At 38.7% G+C, this 26,052-nt stretch overlaps 2 protein-coding genes across 7 annotated transcripts in view; one reads left to right on the top strand and one right to left on the bottom strand.

Moving 5' to 3' along the window:
• The window catches only part of uprt (uracil phosphoribosyltransferase (FUR1) homolog (S. cerevisiae)), a 73,654-nt gene that overhangs the window by 15,761 nt on the left and 31,841 nt on the right, over positions 1 to 26,052 (top strand). For 3 of the 5 annotated variants that reach the window (XM_072270913.1, XM_072270910.1, XM_072270914.1), the window contains exons 4-6: positions 2,434 to 2,496; positions 4,562 to 4,723; positions 5,595 to 5,693. In XM_072270913.1, coding sequence (XP_072127014.1) covers positions 2,434 to 2,496; positions 4,562 to 4,723; positions 5,595 to 5,693 — 324 coding nt within the window. Of the gene's footprint in view, positions 1 to 2,433; positions 2,497 to 4,561; positions 4,724 to 5,594; positions 5,694 to 7,836; positions 14,183 to 17,954; positions 22,833 to 26,052 lie in introns of those variants that run through there. The other 2 variants (XM_072270912.1, XM_072270911.1) reach the window with 2 other exon arrangements.
• The window catches only part of zdhhc15b (zinc finger DHHC-type palmitoyltransferase 15b), a 55,641-nt gene continuing 48,406 nt past the window's right edge, over positions 18,818 to 26,052 (bottom strand). For both annotated transcript variants that reach the window (XM_072270908.1, XM_072270909.1), the window contains exon 12: positions 18,818 to 25,031. The gene's annotated coding sequence lies outside the window, so the exon portion shown is untranslated. The remainder of the gene's footprint in view (positions 25,032 to 26,052) is intronic.

Raw genomic sequence — 26,052 nt, 5'->3', positions numbered from 1 at the left:
CACTCACCACTCTCTGCGTTTTAAAAACAAAACTTGCTCCTGACGTCTCCTCTGTGCCTACCTCCAGCACCTTAAAACTGCTCTCTCGTGTTAGCCACTTCAGCCCTGAGAAAAAGCTTCTGATTATACACACGATCAATGCCTCTCAATACCAATATATGGTATCCATTGCGACTTGTCCTGCAAGTGTACTTTTGCTGTGGGTCCTGTTTAGCTGTTTAAGCACATAAGTCACCAGACAATGGACGCCACCATCCAAATTGGGTATCCAGTGAATAGGAGTTTACTGAGCTCCATATTGATGCCCAGCTGGGACACAGCAAGAACTTGCTCTGATCAATGTGTTTTACTGCCCTTCATAGTATGGGTAGATTTGCAGGGCGGTTCTTGAAGTGGAAACGGCTTCCTTCAGAGGCTTGGGGTGTGGTGCTGACTGTGCGCTGTCTGAGTGGAGTTATCATACTCTCCCTGCGACTGTAGGTGGCTTTTGAATGCTTCAGATTCCTCTCACGGCCCAGAGGTGAGCTGGTTGGTCAGCTGGACATGTGAGGAGCCACGACCAAAGGTCACAGCTTACTGCGGATCACTAACTCAGTGAAAGACAACCATTGGTTTGCCCGAAACCTGTTGGTCTGGCAGCACGTCGTGGAGGCACGCTGTCGACTGCAGGATGACTTGCTGGGGAATGCGCTGAAGCTTGGTGCAGCGACTGGAAGGGCTCTGGAAAGCACCACAGGCCATGGCTCTTCCACTATTGGAGAGGAAGGACCGGGCTGGATAAGGAAGCCCTTGAATTATTGTAGTAGCATACTATTGGCATGGGGCCACATGAGTGGCACAGTGCTGTTGATTTGTATGAATGTAGTAGAACAGTATGAAAGCATTTACTATGAATGTGAAGAATGAAAAGGCATTGCATGGTTTATTCTTGTAAATATTTTATTATGAAGTTTATTTTGATATATTTAAAAAAAAACATGCTGGGCAAGTTTGAGCTGACTGGAATTCCACCTGCTCCGTGCAGTGTCTTAATTAAGGTGACTTTCGATATTGTAGTGTGTCAAAAAGCATAAAAGGGAAGTTTAGAGAGAATCAGTTTCGGGGAATAGAGAATTAAAGAGAAGGGGGAATGGGACTAATGGGGTTGCTTTCTGGGTGTAACTATCAACTCAATGGGCCAAATGGCCGCCTTTGGTAATGTTATAAGATTTCTTTTAATCCTTCATTCTCCATTTGAGGAATATTAGTAAATTAGAGGAGTTTCATTGAGCAAGTCAGAGATGTTTCATCACAGCCCTCCTGAACACGTTTGAGTCAAAACTTTTAACATGATGGGCTTTGACTAGCTTCCCACTCCTTGTGCAGTCAATTGTAGAGAACAGCAGCAGAGAGCAGAGCTGCTCCTGTGACAGCCAGTGGAAGAAGCTGCTGAATTTAAATATATTTGTAGTGAAATGAGCACCTGCATGTTTCAAAGAACGTAAGAAATAGGAGCAGGAGTCGGCCATCCGGCCCGTCGAGCCTGCCCCGCCATTCAATAAGATCATGGCTGATCTGTCCGTAAACTCAGCTCCGCTTACCTGCCTTTTCCCCATAACCCTTAATTCCCTCACTAGGTAAAAACCTATCTAACTGTATCTTAAATATATTTAGTGAAAGCCTCAACTGCTTCCCTGGGCAGAGAATTCCACAGATTCACCAATCTCTGGGACAAACAGTTTCTCCTCATCTCCGTCCAAAATGTTCTCCCCTGAATCTTGAGGCAATGCCCCCCAGGTCTAGTCTCACCTACCAATGGAAACAACTTTCCTACTTCTGTCTTAGCTATCTCTTTCAAAATTTTGATCCCTTCTCATTCTTCTGAATTCCAGAGAGTATAGTCCCAGGCGACTCAATCTCTCCTCATAAGTTAACCCCTTCATCCCTGGAATCAACCTGGTGAACCTCCTCTGCACTGCCTCCAAAGCCAGTATATCCTTCCTCAAGTATGGAGACCAGAACTGCACACAGTACTCCAGGTGCGGCCTCATTTTATTACATTTATGCATGAACAATGTAACTATGATATTTGTCTACTCCAGACAGCCGCTAAATACAGAAAAGACATCAACTTCCAACCCTTCCCCCCGCCCAGCACAAGAAAGAAAAGAAACAAAACTCTCAAGCCCAAAGTGCCCTCCTCCCCCACAGCAAAAAAAAACCCGGGCCAATAACCATCTGGACTCGCAGAAAAAAGCGGCAATAGTAATAATCCCTGACTGTTTGATTGTCCGAACTAAATATTCTACTTATCCAGTGGAAAATAAGCGGACGTCAAATGATCTGATATCTACTTGCAGCTTGTGAGAATGGTGGCATAAGAGCGGGAAGGACTGTGAGGAATTTGGACGACTTGTGTGGTGCTAACCTCAGTTAATCTTTAATCTTATACAGGCCATAAATATGAAGGAGTGAAGTTTGAGAAAGGAAACTGTGGTGTTAGTATTATGAGAAGTGGTAAGTAATCATTGTCTACAAATTTTTGTCAGCCAGCATCTTGCAGTAGGCAAATATTTTGACATGATGGAGAGGACAATAGCTTGATTGGAGTTGGCTGGGGCAGGAGTAAGGCAATATCGAATATCAGCCTTTCCCCATCCCTCAGTGTGCCTTATACTCTTTTTATCCTTCCTACTTCAGTGCCTGTCGACACGGGGAGAACGTCCAATCTCCTCAGACAGCAGCGGGAACTGGATCCCAAACTTACAGCTGACACAGTAAAGTGTTGCACTAACCGATACACTGTTGTGCTGCCCCCAGCCAAATATGACAGGAATGTTGTCCAGTTTCATTATCCTGATATGCCTGAGAGTCTGTTGGTTCATTACTATATCAAGGAAAATGATTGTGATGTGTTAAGCATTTTTACTGCTGGATCAAAAGATAATTTAACTGGGAATGTTGGTGTGGCTGTTTTTGTGCCAGAATTACAGGTAACAATAAAGGAACATCTTACTAATCATTTATCAGGTTTATACAGCAGAACTGGTTGCAGTCATTTTGGGCTTACACTGGGTGGAGGGAGTTTGTCTTTGCAAAGTTGTAATTCAGATTCTTTATCGGGTTTCACTAGTATTGAAACGGGTCATTCTAGCAGTTGGTCAGATTTACTGCTGGAAGCTCTTTGAACTTTATGTCATATTCAAAGTATTGGTTTACATGCTCTCTTCTTGTGGATCCCTGCACGTAGAGGTGTTGAGGGGAATGAGTGGGCTGATTGGCCAAAAAATCTGTTAAAAGTTCAGCTGTGGATGTAGACCTTCCACTTGGTGAATCAGAAGCCAAGGGGTTGGTGGGGCTAAGAATAGGGGATTATGGCAAGACTTGCAGGATAATGGGCATGAGGGGAGACACCTTTACAGTTTACACAAAACTGTTGGATTGATGGGAGAAGAAGGTAAAACAAGAAGGGAAGGAATTATATTTATTCGATTTAGAATTTGGCATACTATGCTTAATTATTCCTTGTATTTGGAAAACATCACTCTGGGGTGTGTAGGTTTTGTCATCATTATGAAACGGTTGAACACATTTTACAATGTGAAGCATATAAGGTTGAAAGAAAGGAAATGCAGGCAGCACGACTAGCTTTGGGCGTTGATAGTTCTTATTTAAAAACTAAGTTTCGGAAATGACTTTAATTCACAATATTGTCTTTCATTATTTACAATCTTTAGAGCTTTTTGGGGTAATTTTAATTCACATTTGATAAAGAACTAGTAGGGATTTTTATTTCTGAACTCTCTGCACCACACTCCAGTCTAGTTGGTGGTGGTAATCCACCTTTAAGTTGGACTGCCAACCGCCATTAAGAGTCATCAGAAGAAGAGACTCTTATATAAAAGTTAATAAAGTTAAATACTCTTTTAATTAATACTCATTTGATAAAGTAGAGTATTCAAAAATACATGCCACACTGAGGTTCTCCTACCAAGTTCTGCAGTTTGATGTGTAGGGTTAATCTGAAAGGACTCGGAGTTATCGATTCATACAGCATGAAAACAAACCCTTCCACATCAGTCAGCCAAGATCTGTATCAGAGCTAGTCCCATTTGCCTTTGTTTGGCTCGTAACTAGGTGTTCCCAATCTTTGTTATGCCGTAGACCCTTACCATTAACCAAGGGGGTCTGTGACCCCAGGTGGGGAACCCCTGCTCTAAACCTTTTCTATCCATGTGCCTGCCCAATATCTTTGAAATATTGTAATTATACTGTACCTGCCTCTGCAGCTTCCTCTGGCAGCTCACTCTACATACTCACTACTTTTTTTTGTGAAGAAGTTTCCCTTCAGGTCCTTTTAAATCTTTCCCCTCTATATTAAATCTGTATCTTTTAGTTTAGACTCCTCTACACTGGGACTATGACCAATTGCCTTTTTTTTATTCCACCGTTGTTTTCTAATTTACCTCTAAGTTACCCATCTGTAACAATTTCACGCAATGAAAGCTAACCAGAATTCACAACTAACAGTTCAAATGTCTGCAATAGTTGGAACAGAGACTAAATCAGAATGTTCATACAGGTGAAGCCATGGAGCAGGGTTTACGAGATTGTTGTCGATCAATACGCATTGGAAAAATCCTAATCCAAAGTGATGAAGAGACGCAGAGAGCAAAGGTCTACTATGCAAAATTCCCACCAGACATCTACCGCAGAAAGGTGCTTCTAATGTACCCAATATTGAGTAAGTACCATGTGTTTTTTTGAACACTTTGAGAAAGGAAAGATCTATATGGATGAGAAAGCTGGAAATGAGTTTACACCAGGCATGTACTTGGTATAAAATTAAAACCTGTTTGATCCAAATCTGATCTTAAAACTTTTATTTTAAATTCTGACCATAAAACTAGGTCCAGTCGGGTTTGGGTCAGGTACCTGATGTATCACATTGGGGTCACATGCAGCGTGATGATCCTTTTCACAACTAATGATGCTGGGGAAATCAAGATGAGTTGACTGTTCAGATAGATCTAGATTTCATGGGAAAAGATTCCAATTCAGGAATTACTGAAGACTTTGTCATTGATTCTTCATGTTTAGCTATTTTAACTGAATGCAGCATTCCCATATCAACTGTGGATAGTTGCACAACTTGTCTCTGACTTGTATCAGAGAAGCTGTAAGGATGGATTATCCAGTTAGAGGCCTGGATTTTCCTGTCACTAATGAAGGAATGACACAATAAATTTGGTGTCTCTGCCCTGCAATTTGTGGTAATTAGAAACCCAGTTAGTTGCTTCCCAGATCATTCATTATCCTTTCTGCTGCCAATACTTTTTGGAGGTGCAAACATTATGTTGGCCTCAGTTTTGCAAAATAGTACAACCTTAACATTGTTCTTGTGTTTTCACCATTTATTCAAAATAGGTTTATTACTTTACTAGATTACACCAAAAATGTTCGCACTTTGATAGTAATTCCATAAAAATGAGAAACTCTGAGAACTACTGATGATCCAATGGATAATTCACAGCTACAAGGATAAAATGGCCTGGACTGATCTGAGATGAAAATTTCCATTCTGGATAATGGCTGGTCATCTATTTATACTGCAGGCACAGGCAACACAGTTATAGAAGCTGTGAAAGTTCTGATCGAGCACGGAGTGCAGCCAAACCATATAATCCTACTCAGTCTTTTTTCAACTCCACATGGTAAGTAAGAAACAGACTTTAATATTGGGATGTACACACAAACTTTTTTTTTACATAAAAGGTGCAAGAACTAAAAATGTATTTTAAAACTAAAATTACTGTCTCTAAGCATTGTACAATCAGAATGGCTACATGGACTTGTGGCCAGTTTTCTCCTTCACTTTGTTGTAAAAATTTTAAAGATTAGACTTATTTTGTCGCTTGCATATCGAAGCATACAGGGAAATATGTTGTTTGCGTCAGCAACCGACACAATCAAAATATGTGGCAGGAATTACATGCAAATGTCGCCATTCTTGTGGTGCCAGCGTAGCTTCACACAATCTACTAACCCTAACCTATAGGTCTTTGGAAAGTGAGAGGAAACTGGAGCACCCGGAGGGAAACCCACACGGTCATGTACAAACTCCTTACAGACAGCGTCAGGGATTGAATCTCGATAGCTGGCACAGTAGAGCATTACACTAACTGCTATGTTACTGAATCCATCCAGGCAGCCGATGCTAACATGGTCAATTGTGAAGTGCAGCCAAATTTTAATTTTCACTCCTCGGCCGAATAATACAGCCGTACGTTTCCTCTCCAGAGGAAGTAGGAGTGTGCTGGAGTGAATTTGGAAATATCAGGTCTGCAATCCACTGATGTCAAATAGGTTTCCTTAAACTGGTAAAACCCTTTATATTTATACTTCCATTGAGCTGGTGTTTAAAAGTATCTGAGTGGTAGTGTATGCTGGATTATTCTTCACTCAACTTTGGATATCAGGAAAATGTTGCATCAAAATTAATGGATGAAGATTCACTGCAGTTTTCAGGCATGTAAAAACCCTCCGTTTTCTATGTGACCATCAAGCTTTTCCCCTTTAACCCAGTCTTGCTTTGCTCTCCTCTGCTGCTGCCAGCATTTTCCTCTTCATTTGCCAGGTTCCGTTCTTCAGTTATACAGAGGAATGCCATCTTTTCCCATTGTCAATTTAGCATCTCAGCCCCAAAGAAGTATTTCTTGTCCCTTGTATCTGTGTGATCCTGCTTGGCATCCACATGTTCTGTACTATTAGGTTGTTTATAATCAGATTATAATATTTCCCGCTGAAGATTGGGAAAACCCGAGGATAAATCACAATTTTCTTTTCCTTCCCACTCATCATTCATCATCTCAATCCCTTCTAGATTCCCTGAGATGAATATTTTAATACAGCCCTTTGTTACTGACCTGAATCCAAAAGACCTGGATTACTGATCCTGAGGCAAATCCATTACATCCATTGTTGAAATTAAATATGAATAAGTTGCGTTCATAATGATGAATATCAGACTACTTAGTTAAAAACCCAAGTTATTAACTAATGGCTGACAAGGTAGGAAATTGCCATCATTACTATTTAGGCCAGTATGTGACTTCAAACCCACCATTGAAGAGTTTGGCCTTAAGTGCCCTCTGGCTGTTTGGATATTTCATGGCCTTCCAGACCTCATCCAATGGAAGACTATTGAATTGAATTTCTGATCTATGTGATCAATTGTAATTTCCAAATAGTTCCCCCATCCACATTGCTTGGTACCACTTTAGGCAAGTTCAAACATAATTCCTGTATTCTGATATGATCCACCATCCCTCAGTACAAATTTTAAATTCTACCTTCTTGCTATTTCTCACCTTAGAAACCTTTTCCTCTGAACTCCTGGTCCCCCCCCCACCCAACCCCCCACCCCCAATCATTAATTCTGCTGTTTGGAGCAATTGTTTGAATTTCTTGCTCCCCACTCTTTGAAATTTTCTCTTTTTCTGTTAGCTCTAACACCTGTTTAGAAATATTTTGAAACGTAAGCCATATTGCTCAGGTGGGTATTGGGAGTACCTTTTAGCAGCAGCTGCGTTGTGGAATTAGTGTATATGGATTACATATACATCGTTGAAAGTGAGTGCGTTGTTGGTTATGCTGCAATAGTGACACTTGCTTGTTGTCCAGTGTGAATGGCTGCATAGTTTGCTTTTCAAGTACAACACTTAAACACTTGCACTTTGCGCTTGTAACTCCGCAAAGATGTGTAGAATTCTTTATCACCAATAGAACAGAGATTTCCTGTGGTTTTCACAAATTACATTAAAACATCAATTTGGTTTATTATTTTCCCCTATAAAGGTGCAAAATCTATAATAGAAGAATTCCCTGAGATCACAATCTTGGCCACAGAGGTCCATCCAGTGGCACCCACCCACTTTGGACAGAAGTATTTTGGCACGGATTGAAGCGCAGATGGGATCCAAGCAAAATCTTTGAATGCATCGTCACTGCTTCCATGGATAAAGGCCTAGTTTGATTCTAGTAGGTGTGTTTTCCCCCAACCAGCTCCCAACCCTACTCTTTGTGGCAAGACAAAATGACAACTACACATCTGAGAGCATTTGATCTAATTTTTTTTTGCCTCAAGTTCTTTCAAGTTACTTTTATGAGATGTCAGTTCTCTAAAGCACATTCCAATTCCATCATGTTTGCGCTGTGCTTGCATGTGTGCTTTGACATTTATTCATTTCAGCATTATTTATTGTTTGCAGCTAGAAGCAGTGCCTAATTGTAAATTAAACTATAATTAAATGTTTTTTTTTTAAAAAAAAGCATTAAATTGCATTCTAATTATTTTGTGGTTCCCTTGTCCAGTTTTTCTATTTTCCACTTGAGATTATAGTTTCACCTAAGTGTCACTTTTCACTGTAGCTACAGAGTGAACTGGCTGCCTTTCAGGTTATAGACAGGATGGGCAAGTGGAAATCACAAATGATTCCGTTCACAATCTTAGACACACAAGTGCCAAAGGGTCTAGAGGGGCAATTACAATTGCCCTGATCTGTGGAAAGAAGGGGGTAGTCAGTGGTTTACATTAGGACTAAATGTAGTTGCAAGATAGTTAGAAAGACCCACAAAATGCTGTAGGAAAACAGCAGATCAGGTAGCATCTATGAGGAGGAATAAACAGTTGATGTTTTGCCTTGAAGCATTAACTCTTTACTTGTCTCCAGAGTTGCTGCCTGCTGTGTTCCTCCACCATTTTGTGTGTGTGTGTTTGTGTGTTACTCTGGATTTCTTACATCTGCAGAATTTCTTGTGATTACAATGAATGTTTCCTCCTTTTTTTAAAAACTGCAATAATAGAAACCAGACATCAAACCTGGGATCTTTCTAAACATTAAGTGCAGTGCCACAACAGAGCTGCCTCCCAGTCCTAATTGTTCATAATTTTTGCAACTGTGTCTTACCAAGGTACAGCTAAAGTTAGTTAATAATTTATCTACATTTCAGGATATCAGATGAGAAGGCATTGGAGCAGGAGTAATTCCGTGTATATAATCTGCAGTGAATTATATTGCACATTTGTGGCAATGAATTCTACAGATTCACCACCATCTGGCTAAAGAAATTCCTCATCTCTAGTCTAAAGGGACATCCTTCATTTCTGAGGCTGTGCACCCTGGTCCTGAACTTTCCCTGCTATTGGGAACCTCCTCCCCACGTCCACTCTATTTAAGCCTTTCAATATTCGATAGGCTTCAATGAAAGTCCCCCATTCATTCTTCTGAATCCCAGCCTGTATGGGCCCAGTACCAGCAAACACTGCTCGTTCATTAACTCTTTCATTCCTAGGATCATTCTTATAAATCTCCTCTCCAATGCCAGTACATCCTTTTCTCAGATAAGGGGCCAAAAACTACTTTTGTTCCAAGTGTGGTTTGACCAGTGCCTTACAAAGCCTCAGCATTACATCCTTGGATCAGTAAGATTCTCTCAACGTTTACTTGAAAACAGTTCGGCTTTTGTGCAGCAGTGCTATTATTACAGATACTGCCCTGCTGATGGAGCAAGTTGAAACAGCCACTGACAGCTGAGAGCTGAGTTTCCTCCCCATTTTCAGTGGGAACAGCACAAGTAGTGGGAAGTCTGCAGTGACTCTCTGATAATCACTGAGGTCAGTGTCAAAGCACCAATGCATTTGCCTGACTTTGCATTGCTGCGGGACCCTAGTAAGCAGTGCATGAGGAAGAGCAACAACCAGAATCCCCTGCTTGTTCAAAAAATACTTCCTGGAAACTCAGTAGACTAATCATTACTTGTTTTCTTCATGTTTATTTTTCTGCAAAGGCTTATTTCTGTTTTCCTCTTGGGGCTAGACCAGTACTATGTCTTTCCCTGCAGATCATGTTCATTGTAAGATGTCAGATGCTTGACTTCCAGGCATCACATGATATTTCTCAATGACAAGATTACACCCACGCAAAGTAATCTGTACCCACTGCCTTCAGCTTCCTCACTGAGGGATTTGTGCTTCATGTTATTCAATCATCTTTGACTTGGTGCCAAAACCCACTGGCCTGTGGGTCCAGATAGTGGTTGCATGGATAATCTTCTGCGTATGTGTAATGACAATGCTGTTAAGGTATGCAGCAGAGTTATTAAGAGGGTGGTGAAAATGTCAAGCATTATTATGCCCGAATGTTTGTCTCTTGGTGTTTTGGTGGAGAACATGGGCAGGAATCTTGTAAAGGTTGAAGAGATTTTATTATATTTCACCTCCTTTAAAACCCGACACCCACAACAATGGGAGTGCGAAGGAACAGGTACAAGAAATCCACAAGTAATTCAGTTTGGAGGCTACAGGTGAATGAGTTTATAGAAAGATGGATCTGCATGAGAACTGATTGCTTCTTGGCCTGGAATCTTATTATTCTTACTGAATATTCTGAAACATTGTCTTTTTAATTTCACTCTCTTGAATATCACTACCTGCCTAAATCAGAATCAGAATCAGGTTCATTATCACCAGCATGTGACTTGAAATTTGTTAACTTAGCAGCAGCAGTTCAATGCAATACATAATCTAGCAGAGAGGGAAAAAAAATAAACCAGTAAATCAATTATGTATATTGAATAGATTTAAAAAATGTGCAAAAAAAAAAAGAAATATTGTATATTTAAAAATAAAAGTGAGGTAGTGTCCAAAGATTCAATATCCATTTAGGAATCGGATGGCAGAGGGGAAGAAGCTGTTCCTGAATCGCTGATTGTGTGCCTTCAGGCTTCTGTACCTCCTGCCTGATGGTAACAGTGAGAAAAGGCTCACTGGTAACAGTGATCTCCAGCACCCACTGTCCTGGGTGCTGGAGATCCTTAATGGATGCCGCCTTTCTGAGACACTGCTCCCTAAGGATGCCCTGGGTGCTTTGTAGACTAGAACTAAAGATGGAACTGACTAGATTTACAACCTTCTGCAGCTTCTTTCAGTCCTGTGCAGTAGCCTCTCCATACCAGACAGTGATGTAGCCTGTCAGAATGCTCTCCACTGTACAACTATAGAGATTTTTGAGTGTATTTGTTGACATGCCAAATCTCTTCAAACTCCTAATGAAGTATAGCCACTGTCTTGCCTTCTTTATAACTACATCGATATGTTGGGACCAGGTTAGATCCTCAGATCTTGACACCCAGGAACTTGAAGCTGCTTACTCTCTCCACTTCTGATCCCTCTATGAGGATTGGTATGTGTTGCTTCGTCTTACCCTTCCTGAAATCCACAATCAGCTCTTTCATCTTACTGACGTTGAGTGCCAGGTTGTTGCTGCGGCACCACTCCACTAGTTGGCATATCTCACTCCTGTACGCCCTCTCATCACCACCTGAGATTCTACCAGCAATGGTTGTATCATAAGCAAATTTGTAGATGGTATCTGAGCTATGCCTAGCCACACAGTCATGTGTATATAGAGAGTAGAGCAGTGGGCTAAGCACACAGCCCTGAGGTGCGCCAGTGTTGATCATCAGCGAGGAAGAAATGTTATCACCAATCCGCACAGATTGTGGTCTTCTGGTTAGGAAGGTGAGGATCCAATTGCAGAGGGAGGTACAGAGGCCCAGGTTCTGCAACTTCTCAGTCAGGATTGTGGGAATGATGGTATTAAATGCTGAGTTATAGTTGACGAACAGCATCCTGACATAGGTGTTTGTGTTGTCCAGGTGGTCTAAAGCTGTGTGGAGAGCCATTGCGATTGCGTCCGCTGTTGACCTATTGTGGCAATAAGCAAATTGCAATGGGTCCAGGTCCTTGCTCATTTTCTCTTTTCTTGTAAATCCACTATTTCTTCTTCTGTAAGCAGATCCTTGATGGAATATAAACTGAAATGACAATTAGAACACACTCCCAGTGGCCATTCTATTAAGCACAGAAGTGGAGCCCTGTGTGGTCTTCTGCGGTTGTAACCCATCCTCTTCAAGGTTCAACCTGTTGTGCATTCAGAGATGCTCACCACTGATGTAATGTGTGGTTGAGTTACTGTCAGCTTGAACCAGCCTGGCCATTCTCTGACCTCTCATTAAGGCATTTTGCCCACAGAACTGACGCTCACTGGACGTTTTGGTTTTGTTTTCTGGACAATTCTCTGTGAACTTTATTGTGCATAAACATCCTGGGAGATCAGCAGTTTATGAGATACTCAAACCACCCTGTCTAGCACCAATAATTATTCCATGGTCAAAGTCACTTGGAACACAATTTTTCACTATTCTTATGTTTGGTCTGCAACAGCAACTGAACCCTTTGATCAGGTCTGCATGATTTTGTGCATTGGGTTGCTTCGGTAAGATTGGCTGATTAGATATATGCATTAACAAGGTGTACCTAGTAGTCGCTACTGCAGACTTCCCACCTCTCCCGGAAGTTCCGGGAATCTCCCGCATATTAATAGTGGCTCCCTGATGCCCGCAAATTATATACAAAATCACAGAAATCAATTTTTTTGAGAGAGAGAGAGAGAGCAAGCGAGAGTGTGCGAGCGAGAGAGCAAGCGAGAGCGCGAGAGAGTGCGTGAGCGACCACGAGAGAGAGAGAGAGCGCTTGCGCCATGGCAGAATGTTCCAAAAAAAGAAAATATAAAAAGTATGTCACCCCAGACTACACTGAAGTGTACCCCTGCCTAATAGGGGTCAAAAATAATGACAGTGTTGCTCGCTGCACTGTTTGCAACAGTGACTTTTCTATTGCCCATGGTGGGTTAAGACTGTAAAAGACATGTTGAGGTGAGTTTAACAGGTGTCATTCGTTCATTAGTATAGCTAACGTTATTTAAACCAGCTGGCTGGCTGCTAAGGAGCTACTCTATTGCAGACATCCCACCTCTCCCGGAAGTTCTGGGAGTGTCCCGCAAATTGATGGTGCTACCTCCCTGAAATGAGTTTTTGCAGGGTGGGATCTTTGCTACTGAGGATAGCGCAGGACAGACCCTTCATTCCAGCCCATGTTGTGCTCAATTTATTAAACCAATGACTCTGAATCTTATCCCTCTTCCCTGCACGTTGATCATCTCTCTCCCTTCTCTGCATAGTCACATGCCTATCTGAGTCTCTTAAAGACTTCTATGCTATCTGTCTGTACAACCACCTCTAGCAGCGCACTCTATAGTAGTATCCACCACTTTTTGTCGGAAAAGAAATGTTGCCTCACACATCTCTTTGTACTTAAATACATGCCCTTTGGTACTTGTCCTTTCAATCCTGGGGGGTGGGGAAAAAGGATACTGGCTGTTTATTGTATCTATGCTTCACATGGGTTTCTACCCACTCTAAAGAAAACTGCCTTAGCTTTTCCAACCTTTTGTCATAACATATTTATTCAAACCCATCAGCATCCTGGTAAACCTACCTACACCCTCTCTAAAGCCTCCACATCTTTCCTGTAATGAGGTGACCAGAACTGAATGCAATAGTCTAAATAGGGTCAAACCAGAGTTTTATATTGCAGTTACATAATTTCCTGGCTGTTGACTTCATTGTCTTGACTAATGAAGGCAAGCTTATCATATGTCTTCTTTACCACCTATCACTTATAAATTATGTGTGTGTGACAAACAGATATCCCAGTACAGTTTCCTGCAATACATCACAGGATACAGAGCTCCATTCAGAAATAAAGACTATCCACTGCTAATATCTGTTAACTATGGGGAAGCCAATTTTGGATCTAACCAGCCAATTCACTGTAGCTCCTGTGCATCCTAATTTTCTGGATGAGCCTACCAAGTATCTTAGTAGGACCGGGAGGCTGTCTGGTTTTTCTGGATTGGCTTCTTCCTTCCTCCCTCCCTGTGCCCCCCCCCCCGACCCCAGGACACTCATTAGTTATCTGGAGGTCTGGTCCAGAGTGCTTATTCATGCCTTGCATCTGCTTTGCAGGCTCTGCTTCTATTGCTGACTTGCACATCACACCCCGATATAAGAGTTATGTGATTATATACGGATTCAGGAATTCATCACTGTATTCTGGATCCTAAATTGCAGGTAAAGAACTAAATGGAATGTATACCAGCACTAACAAGATATAATCGTAAAATAAATAAACAATTGCATGAAACTAGTTTCATAAAATAAGTAATGGCGGTCATATAAAACTGTATTGCAAATGACTAATTTATGTATAATACCTGCTTTTGTGCATACTGCTGATACTTTCCTAACTTTGATTAAAATAAATTTTTTCAGTAATATAGTGTATCTGATCATTAATTTCCAAGGAAAAACAGTTTAAAGCAGGATGCAATAAACATTTTAATAGCAGCATTTGGGTGTTGAATCTTTTTGAAGAAATTGCTTGATTTTCCCCTAATGATCCTCTTTTCCTTTAAAAACATCTTGTTAAAAACCATTTCTTAAAAGATGATTGAATGCATCTGAGCTCTGTTACATTGATGCCCTCTAGCTAAAGTTACATCTGAATTTCTGAAATCACAAGACTTGACTTGCGCACTGTAGCTGTTGAATTGTCCCTCCTAGTCTTTTTTTAACTCCTCCGATTTCTATTCTATTCACTTTCCACTTGGGACTGATCTTGTTTTTTGACTCTAAAATCATGCAGGCCATCTAGAATACTGGCTTCTACCCAGTTTTCCCTTGTTGATACTTAAAAGGTGCTGTAGATCTTCATTCTACTTTTCCCATTATAATGGTAAGGAGATACTATGTTGGAGTCATAATATTGTTCAATTTAAAACCAAAGGGATTGAAACTATTATTTGCTATGCCATTATAACTGGTGATCTTGCTCTCTAAGCGTTTGTAACATGGTTCAATCTTAATTCCATATTACTCGTGGCAAATATATTTGATTCTCACTCAATAAAAGGCATTAAGAATCCAACACTTCATAAACATCTTTATTGATATAAAGATCTTTATAATAAAATTTTAAGATATCCTAGGAAGTATTAAGAGCGCAGTTAAAGAAAGTCAATGACATGGGCTATAATGAAAAATAATCAGTGCATTTCAACATCTCTGCATCATATAAAACACCAGCGGTTTGCTACTGACTCAACTTTTCTTTATCCCAAAAGCTGGAAGTGCTGAATCATGACTTACAATTTGTTGGACATTGTAGCAAATAAGGAATGCCCTCTACTTCATACGCAGAATTTTAAATCAAAGCCTCGACCCCAAGAGCAATTGAAAAGAATTGTTTATCAGTTAAATTGTGAAAATCATTTTCAAATAATTTGTAAAAACAAAATTCATTGAGTTTTACCGCAATACTTGATCATTTTAATAGAGCAGGTGTAATTAAGGTTCTCTTCAACATGGTACAGGTACAGATATAATGCAAGTACACCAGATGAGTGGAAATTAAATCTCAAGCACAGATGTGAGAAGGCAATGTGCTTTCTTACTGCAGTTGGAACATGGAAATGATAAAGGATGATACTTTGGTCTATCTTCGAACTGGAAAAGAAAGCCCTACTTGTCAGATAGATTTAAATTTTTAAAGCTCCAAAGCTGGCTAAAATACTCTGTGACAAAGTATTGTTTTCTGAATGGCACACAGCTCAAATTATACCATAAAAATACTTTAAATTACTTTCTAGAATCAGAGCAGGCTAGCACTTTACATTTGCTACTTCATTTTTATTACAATTTAGTAAACACACTATATCAGAAAGTTTTCAAGTGTTTTTAGTGTGAAGCAACATCAGCTTAACCACAACCGACGATGTCCTAAAGTACAATGCCTCTTTTTCCTTTTCTTTCTTATAACAACATAATGAAAGTCAAATGAATGTATGTATAGTAAACAAGCAAAAAGCAAAGGAAACCCTACCACCCCATCTCCTTTCCCCTTCCCAGCCCTTCCCTCCCCTCCCCTCACCTCTCCCGTATGTGCTGGTTAGGTCCTACTGCCCCCCACACTTAGTTCAGCTGTCGGTCTCTTCTAAATACAACAGTAATGGTTGCCAAGTGTTTTCAAATTCCTTGAGTCTGTCCTTGATAACGTATCTTATCCTCTGTAGATGCAGAGTATCCATTAATGCAGCCAGCCATTGTCTGAGTGATGGAGTTTCCTCCTTTTTCCAGAACATCAGTATGAGTTTCTTTCCATTAAGTATGCCATAGGTCAGGAGTTGTTGCTGGTTAGCCTGGAATTTATTTGACCTCGCAGAAGTTCCAAAAATTATTAAAATGGGGTCTGGTACTATCTGAACCTTTAGTACCTTCGATAGGACCTCAAGTATTTGCTTCCAATACTCTTGTATCCTGGGACATAAAGCATAACTATGTAACAAATTTGCCTCTGAGGACTTGCATTTCGCACACATTGGGGACACCTCTGGGAATATTTTATGAATCCTTACTTTTGAGTAATGTAGTCTATGTAGGATTTTAAATTGTATTAAACAATGCCTGGCATTGATGGAACAGGAGTTAACATACTCCAAAGCCTCATTCCATATAACCTCCTCTATCTCTGTACCCAACTTCTATTCCCACTCTTTTTTAATATTATCCATTGTTGTATGGCAATTGTTTTGCATGGCATCATACAGACAGGCAATGATGTGTTCTGTCCCTAAACATGATCTTAAATGGTTATCTAATTTATCAGGTTCTGCCCTCTCAAAACCAGAAAGATGTAATCTTGTATAGTGTCTTAGCTGGAGATACCTGGAAAAATGACTCTTTTGCAATCTGAATTTGTCCTGGAGCTGCCGAAATGACACCAAAATCCCTTGTATAAGTCTCCAACGCTGCGTATCCCTAATTCTCGCCATACATCAAAGGCCCCATCTATACATGAGGGGATAAAAGAGGGGTTCGCTGATATAGGTACAAGATAATGTTCTGAGTTTCAAATGCTTCCCCATTTCTCTCCACATCTGTATGGTGCTATGGATAACAGGATTGCCTCTATAACAGGCTTTATTTAACCGAATAGGGGACATAATGATTGTCCCTATGGAATATGGTAGGCAATCCTCACGCTCCATCTCCAACCATCCGGGAAGTACAACTGTATCATCTGTCCAGTATGCTATATGGCTGACGTTAGCAGCCCAGTAATAAAAAATAAAGTTGGGACGTGCCAGCCCCCCACTAGTCTTATTTTTGCAGAGATGCTCTTTCCTAATTCGATGGGCTTTATAATTCCATGTGAAAGGTAGAATAATCGAATCTAATCCTTTAAAAAACGGTTTTGGTAAGATAGAGGGGCAGGTTCTGAAATAGATAGAGCAGTTGGGGAAGAAAAATCATCTTGACTGCATTTACTCTACCCACTAAAGAAATTGGGAGTGTCTTCCAAAATTCTATTTTCTTTTTAATCTTTTCAATTAAAGGGGTAAAATTTGCTTCAAATAGAGAACTATACTTTTTGGTTATTGTACTTCCAAGGTAAGTAAACTTCTCAAGGGTTATTTTGAATGGAAATTGTTTAAGCCCCTCCTGTTCTTCTACTCGGACCGGGAATAATTCAATTTTTACCCCAATTAATCCTATACCCCGAGAAAGTGCCAAATAAGTTGACTATTTCCAGCAAAACTGGAATAGTATTATACGGTTTCGTTACAAACAACAAAACATCGTCCGCATAAAGGGAAATTTTGTTGATAGTATATTCTGTAGTGTACCCATAAATTTTGGGGTGAGAACGTATAGTCTCCGCCAGTGGTTCCAGGGCCAACACAAACAATAAGGGACTTAATGCACAGCCCTGTCTTGTGCCCCTGTGCAAACTGAATGGTTCTGAGAGGGTCTGATTAGGTAGTATTTTAGCACTAGGGTCACTGTACAGTAGATTAATCCAAGTTATAAATTTGTCTCCAAATGTTTTAAGAATGTAAGGAGGATAATACTGGAGTAGCACTTGGCTGTAGCTGTCTTTAAAAGCCTCAATCCACATACTTACATTAGATGAGCATATAAACTTGACACAATGTGTACTGTTTTATTTGCAGATGCTACTCATTGGGATCATCAGGTTGCCTGCAGTCAGACTCTCTGAAGCACTAGCTTGGGGTTGCAGAAGAGGAGGATTGGATGTTGATACTCTCACAACATTTAACTAGTATCTTGAGGCAAATTCTGGAGAATGGGATTAGAAAGGTACTTAAGGGCCAACACAGACAGGGTGGGCCAAATATTGTGTGGGTAAGATTTACATTACAGAGACATTTGGAACTCCAGATAATTATTGCAAATGTTTTAGAAATTTAAATCCCTAACCTACAAATGGGCTCTGCCCAGCAGATGGAACGTAGAAATGTAGAAATATTTGTAATAGGTTCAAACCTAGTGAAAGGAATCAGGCATGGTAACAGCTAAGGTAATTACTTACCTGCATTACAGAAATTATTTAATTTTCCCTATTGATTACTACTATACAGTTCTTGGTAAAAAAACAAATCGGTCATCTTCCAGGTCAACTTCGTTATTACAATGTCATCTTACTTCCAAGAATTTCTCTCTAAAGGGTTTCTCCACTTGTTTTCTACTGGCTGCTTCTACTTCAGGAGATATTGTCACTGTATAAATCTATTAACAAGTCCACTCTTTTAATAAAACCTTTAAAATGTATGCAAATTGTTCTCTACAACCTTGATAATAAATCTGACAACATATTTATGCACAGGCATGGGCACTGTAGCCTCCTTGCCAATTGAGGGCAATAGAGTAAATTGATTGAAGGGGAAAATAGGGGGAAAGGAAGATTGATGATATATCATGATGTATGAAAAATCCTTACATTGAAAAAGGACTTGCTATCAAGCACTCTAAAATTAGTACACATGCAAGTATACAACACATGGATATACATTTCACAAAAATATATTTATCAAGCATATTCATTTAAAACAAACAGTATAAATACAAATTCCTTGTAAAATAATGTTTGCTGCCTTGGACAACTGCTAGACAATTTAATGCACCCTAACAATTTTTAAAAGTAACAAACCAATATGCTGGAAGAACTCAGCAGGTCAAACAACATCTAAGGGAGGAAAGCAATTGTCAACATTTAGGATTGAAACTGTGCATTATTTGTCACCAGCTTTAAAAGTTACTAGTGACTAAAGTCAGTACATAAAGCATTTCTAATGGAATTCAATAATATATTAGGAATAAAGTAACTTTTTTTTGTCATTATCAACTTTTTTTGGGGAAGTATTACTATTTCCAGATAATATCTCTGAGGTAGTTGAGACAAAGTCAAAAATGATATTTAAAAATGTGTACTTGACTTCTTCTGTCAGCAAACCTTTGGTTTGGGTATTGGGTTCCTCTAGAAATGTTACTTTGCAACTTTCACTTGGAGACAGGCTATTTTGTTTCGACGAGACAAACCTCTTCTATATCTTCTATATTTAAGTTGTCTAAAGCAAAATGCTTCAATTGAAAGGAACCGTGATGAATTAACCAAACTAATCCTCTTCCGAGCAGTTAGCCAGTTACATGACTTAGTGGACCCAGACCATGAATCAGATTTTCAATGGCTATATGTACAGAGGTTAACATATTAAAGTGGTTGTTTTAAGGAAATACAAAATAAAAGAAAGTCTCTGAGATGGCTTTAGCAGTGTTAGGAATTTGTCAAGTTTAAACTGTGTTAAATTATAGTTCATTAAATATTAGCTTTTTGTCAAATATACAAAGCATACAGTGAAATGCATTGTTTGCATCAAATCAAATCAGCCAGCATTGTGCTGGACAAGTGTCATCACATTTCCACACCAATACAGTATGCCCACAACTCACTAACCTTAACTGTTTGTCTTTGGAATGTGGGAGAAAATTGGAGTACACCGAAGAAATTCATAGCAGACATGGAGAAAACTTACAAACGCCTTAAGGCAGCAGCATTAAATTGAACCCCAATCGGTGATCCCTGGCACTAAAGTAATATGCTACCATGCTATTCCTTTCATGGTGGTATAATTGAGGGCCCTGGTCATAATATAGCAGGCATGTTGCATTAGTCCTGCCCTCCTGTAGACAAGTAGATCATTGAACCTGCTCTGCCATCCAGAAACATTGTTGAAATGCTATCTCAGCAAGACCTATTGGCATTATCCTCACATCCTCTGAATTCTTGATGTACAAAAATTGTACTTAGTCTCAAGAATTATATGTTCATCCCCTGAAGATCAACAGACTTCTGGCATACACAACTAAAAACTTACAGCCATCTGAGTTAAAATATTTCTCAACTAATTCCAATTGTGCTATTGCTTATTTTAAGATGCTAGCTATTAGTTATAGACACCACAGTTAGGGCAAATATACTCCCAGCAGTGAGATGAAATTCAAGTGATGCATTTTGGGAGGTTAAACCACAGTAGGATATGCACAGTGAAGGGCAGGCTCCTCAGGATTATTGAACAAAGACCTGGAGGTACAAATACCTCGTTCCCTTGAAGTGGCAACAGGGTGGTAAAGGCGGTGTAATGCATGCTTGCCTGTCACACAAGTACAAAAGTTGGCACATCATGTTACAATTGTACATAACGTTGGTTTGACAGCACTGGGATATTGTGTGCAGTTCTAGTTGCAATGCTATTGGAAGAATGTGATTAATCTGGAGAGGGTGCAGAAAAGAATCACAAGGGATATTACCTGGGCCGGAGGGCTGAAGTTATAAGGAGAGACTGGATAGGCTGGGCCATTATGGAGGTTTATAAAATCATAAGGAATATAGAGAGGATAGATAGTAACAGTCTTTTTCTCAAGGTAGCAGAGTCTAACACAAGAATGTATAGGTTTGAAGTTTGATAAGGGGAACAAAACTGCACACAATATGCCAGGATTGTTTTCACCAAGGCCATACATTATTGAAACAATTATTTTCTTATACTTCATGAGGATGACTAGTTCAGCAAGTCATGTGTGTGGAAACTTGCAGTATTCAGTTCTATTACCAACACTTTATAAAATGAAACAGTTTGGGCTGATATATGGTAACATTTGCATGCTTAAGTTCTAAACAAAGATCATCCCAAAAATCTACCACTCCAACACACAATGTCATTGTCCTTATTGAACCTTTGATCACACTTCAAAAACCTATGAGCTATTCTATCCAGAAAGACAAAAACAAAAGCTGGAGAAGTAAAGTTCCTCTGCGTCACACAAAACTGATGAGAGGGGAAATCTACAGTGATCCTCATATCCAAAGAATTAATAGAACATTTCCTAAAAAGTTAAGCAGACAACTAGTAACAAACGCATATAATCTCTTTACATTGTCAGCATCTGCTATACACTTTTACTTGCTTTTCTTTAAAGCTTCAATGCTTGGTGCTGTAAAAAGCACAAATTCAACCTTGTTGATCATAAATTTCTTGAAGCTGGGATATGGATGTAAGGATACTTATTCAATAAGGATAACTTATTCCGTTGGTAATAAAGCAGTTGCTTTATTTTTTAATGTATAATGGACAGCTTCATCCTCCATTCTTTGTAATACACCCTAGCTATGTCTGTTCCTTCATTTTAATTAACCTTTATTTTTCCATTAGAAACTAGATAAAAATGACGTCTTTCCATTTTTAAATTGGGTTCCTGGGATTCATTTTGAGAATATAGATATTCTTGTAAGTTCTAAGAGTCATTAGTTGAATTTTACAACTTCTCCAACAATACAACAAAAAATGCCTGACTGGCTTAATGGGGACATATTGATTGGTTTCTCCAGTGTAAAGCTATTAGTAACAGAGGCATAATACTTAAATTACTGGAGATGTGTAGAAATGCTACTTATAAACCAGTAATGATAATTTTTAAGCAAGGAATGATTTTAGTTTACCAATATAAAGGTTTCTATTTTGGATTGATATTTATTATGTAAAGCAGTTGGTATTTCATTCTTAATATTCTTGTTATTAAGAACTAAATTAAACAGGAAATCTTCTGAGCAGAGAGCATGAAAGGTAGAAAGCGAGTCAGAGAATGATAGAGAGAGAGAACATCTCATGTGGTGTTTATGTTCAATCTTCCAGTCAGTATCCATTTGAATCACTTGGAAGTTTGGGGTATTTGAAGGATAATAAGGTGCAGATAAAGAAACAGAAAATAATAGCTTTCATCAAGTTATTAATGCAGTATTTTATTGTTCTTACTATAAACCAAGAATACATTCTGACCTTACCTTGGTTACTGTTGTCTATAAAGCTGCAAGGGAACTAATGGATGAAAATAAACATCCTGATTATCTGTTTTATTATAGGAACAATTGTATTTTACTTTATAACCCATTTCATAAAGATATTATAGAAGGCAACGAGTACTGTACACAATGTTGTCAATTTATAATGGAATTTATAGTGAAATGCCCTAGTTCTGTCATATAGGAAAATAATATAGGTAATACATTATTAGAGTGGGATATTTCATCTTTGATAGAAACTGTATTTATATCAACCTTAAAATGAATGGGGCTTATTTTAGACAAGTATTTTTAATTGTGATATATTAACTACCAATAAATTTCTCACTAATCTTGAGATTTATCAATTGAAATTGCACTTTTATCTCCACTTGTATTTCTCCATACAAGATTTCTAAAAATATTCCTACTGTGCACATTCTTAACAGTTAAAATATATGCTACTTCTTTTAAGTGGGGCTTGGCGAATGATTGTGAAACTAAAAGTAAACTACATTAAATTATGTGTACCTGTCAGGTTAATAATCAAACTTGCGAAAGCTTAGTACATTTATCAAAACTTGAAACACTAGAAATCAGACTTCAATTTTCAATGGCAGGATTTATGATTGTATCTGAAGCTGTCATTTTACTGTAGCAAATCAAGATTATTGAACAAATTCTCGGAAATAAACTCACAATTTATTCTACTTTGTTGAACTTATTTTTGTTTTTAAATATTTCTTGTTATAATGTCTCATTGTACAAAGACATTTCTTCACTTTACAAAATATTTACAACATAGCTAATACTTGCGATTTGGTCACTGATTAGGATATAACAGTGGTTTAATTTAGAAAATGAAAGCTCTTCTATATGTCTGCAGAGCACCTTTAGTAAGTTTGACAAAAAGAGCATTTATAGGATCTGAAAAATACCAGGGCTTTCCTATAGTGGGCAGCGCGCTATGAAACACATTTTGAATTCAAATTCATTCTTGAATTCTAATTCAAATTCAAACTCATTACTTTAACTGCAATTTGCTTTATATTGAAAGGGCTTAGAGGATATGTTATTGACAGATAACAAGTACCACCAGTTTTCAAACAATTTTTACAAAACTAAAGTTTTCATTATCATGTCCCTATTGCAACCCTGGGTATCCAAAGTGAATTATTCAATTCAGATTGGCCTGTAGCAGAAGCTACAAAAAGGGCAACGCTGTAATTATAGAGTGCTTTTCCCATCCTCATGACATCCCAAAGGCTTTTCAAACATGAAGTTACTTTACAAATGTAAGAAACAAAGCCAATAAGTTGCATGCAGCTCAGTCCCACAAAAGAAATAAATATAATCTCTTTTAAGGACTGGCTGAGAGATATGTTGCAAAGGATAAAAGGAAAATACCTTAAAGGTGTATTTCATTAAATATGAATGTTATCGATACTTGTTAAGAATACTTTAAGCAAGACAAGTGAATACACTAAATCCCATGGAAGTATACAACATAATTGTCTTTTTTTTACTGTTTTGTATCTCTGAAAATAATCTGTATCTCTGTGGATTAATATCCTTGAATTATTATCCCTTAGTATTCCTAGAGATGTTTGAGTCACTGTTTTGGCCTCAGCAACAGGCCCAGGAGCCTAGTCAGAAAATATCTAGAAATTAAAGTTCATGAAACTGAAAAGCCCCATTATGAGAACATGTTTCAAAAGCAGAACCTATAGAAGGATGTTGCACATCGTCAGAATAATACCCATTGTATTATGGGTCAGGCCACTGAGGGAATGCATCTGTATGCAAACAGAAAATCATCCATGAGAAATTGCACGTTCCAATGTAAACACCTATGTCAAGAGTTAATTTTTAACCTGAATGAAAATACAATTTAAATAAATAAACTGGTAGAAAACTCTCAATTATGGGTTGTACAGGGAGGTAGAAGATGATATTTTGGAGGTGGATTCATACTACAGGTTAAAAACACACACTGAAAAACAGTTTTTTGGATGCAGAGAAAGATCAGGAGAATTTTTACGGTAGACTTTTGTTGGTCATTTCTTTTGCTCAAAATTAAAATTAGTGCCATGGAATGATAATGAAAACTGGACCTGATATTATGCTGTGATGTGAAAGGCATGTGTACATTAAATAAGAAACAATTAAATTTTCCTAAGGTTCAAGAATAACTGAAACTTTGAGCAGATACTGCTTTACCAATCTTTGGTCCCTCGTTGGAGTAATATTATATTTAATTTTAATTCTGAGGGTAAATTAGTTTTTAAAAATATGTACATCACATTACAAACATATAAAAAAGAACTTGCTAAATTCAAGAATCTTTTAAACATATTTAAAAAACATTTAAAAAGATGACCTGGTTTGAAATGACTTAATTCATATAAACACAGTAAATAATCAATCCATTGCTCTTTTGTTCAAACACATGGTTGAACAGATATTGCAGAATTTTCCACTTGACAGTTCGATATTTGTACCTTACCCCTGCAACTTTAGTGCAAGGGACACTTCTGTTTAGCACTTTGCCCTAATGAGTTAAATACAACTTGTCAATGTTAAATTAATTGCAATATTAGTTTCAGATATTTGATAGAGTCTCATTCACACGCACATTATTTACATACAAGTTCCTGCTCATGGGTATTAAGATAGTAAGTGAATTTACAACAGTCCCCTATCATTCCTCCACTATCCCAGGAAAATGCAGTTGTTCATGAACCAAAGTCTAAATGTACGTTATGTAATGAGAGGATCTTCAGTAGACTGTAAGGCATGTAATACCCAGTTCCATCTCATTTATTGATGATCTTTAGGGATCCTTGGTTCTCATATTTTCATATTAAATAATACTGTGGCACCTGGGATTAACCTGAAAAAAAGGCAATAACTAACATCAAGAATAGGTAAAGTCATTTTTAATAAAGTATTTTCAATTAATAGCCTTAAGAAGCTGTCTTTTTTTTAAGTAAAAATGGAGGGAACTGCTTGATTAATAAATAAATCAAAAGCATTTTAGCCTTGTTTATGGCAAGGTTCACATATCAATGCTCAGTTGGAATTAATTGACGAATAGATGTAATCAGAACATGAAGCAGCAGAATTTTCATAGATGACTTTAACATTAAAATGTACTCCATATTCTTCTTCAAGAACTTTTCCCCTTATCACTGTTCATGGAAGTACAGTCAGATACTAAGGTACAACAGAGTGGACACAGGCATCAATTAAATGGCTATGCTTCTTCTAAATTAAGTTGGTACAGTGATGATGGCTATTAAGCCATCCTGGCATTATTTAATAGCCAAATAGGTGTTTGACAAGCAATAAAGGGGTGGTGCTGTATAATGGCCTTGGTTGCTCAATTAAGAATCTTTAATTCAAACTGAAAACATCAACTTTTATGAAACACACATCAAAGTTGCTGGTGAACGCAGCAGGCCAGGTAGCATCTCTAGGAAGAGGTGCAGTCGACGTTTCAGGCCGAGACCCTTCGTCAGGACTAACTGAAGGAAGAGTGAGTAAGGGATTTGAAAGTTGGAGGGGGAGGAGGAGATCCAAAATGATAGGAGAAGACAGGAGGGGGAGGGATGGAGCCAAGAGCTGGACAGGTGATTGGCAAAAGGGGATACGACAGGATCATGGGACAGGAGGTCCGGGAAGAAAGACGGGGGGGGGACCCAGAGGATGGGCAAGAGGTATATTCAGAGGGACAGAGGGAGAAAAAGGAGAGTGAGAGAAAGAATGTGTGCATAAAAATAAGTAACAGATGGGGTACGAGGGGGAGGTGGGGCCTAGCAGAAGTTAGAGAAGTCGATGTTCATGCCATCAGGTTGGAGGCTATCCAGACGGAATATAAGGTGTTGTTCCTCCAACCTGAGTGTGGCTTCATC

This window comes from Mobula birostris, chromosome 10, assembly GCF_030028105.1.
Source record: "Mobula birostris isolate sMobBir1 chromosome 10, sMobBir1.hap1, whole genome shotgun sequence".
NCBI lineage: Eukaryota > Metazoa > Chordata > Chondrichthyes > Myliobatiformes > Myliobatidae > Mobula > Mobula birostris.
The sequence above is the reverse complement of the archived record's forward strand: the minus strand, read 5'-3'. Positions and strand labels throughout refer to the sequence as shown.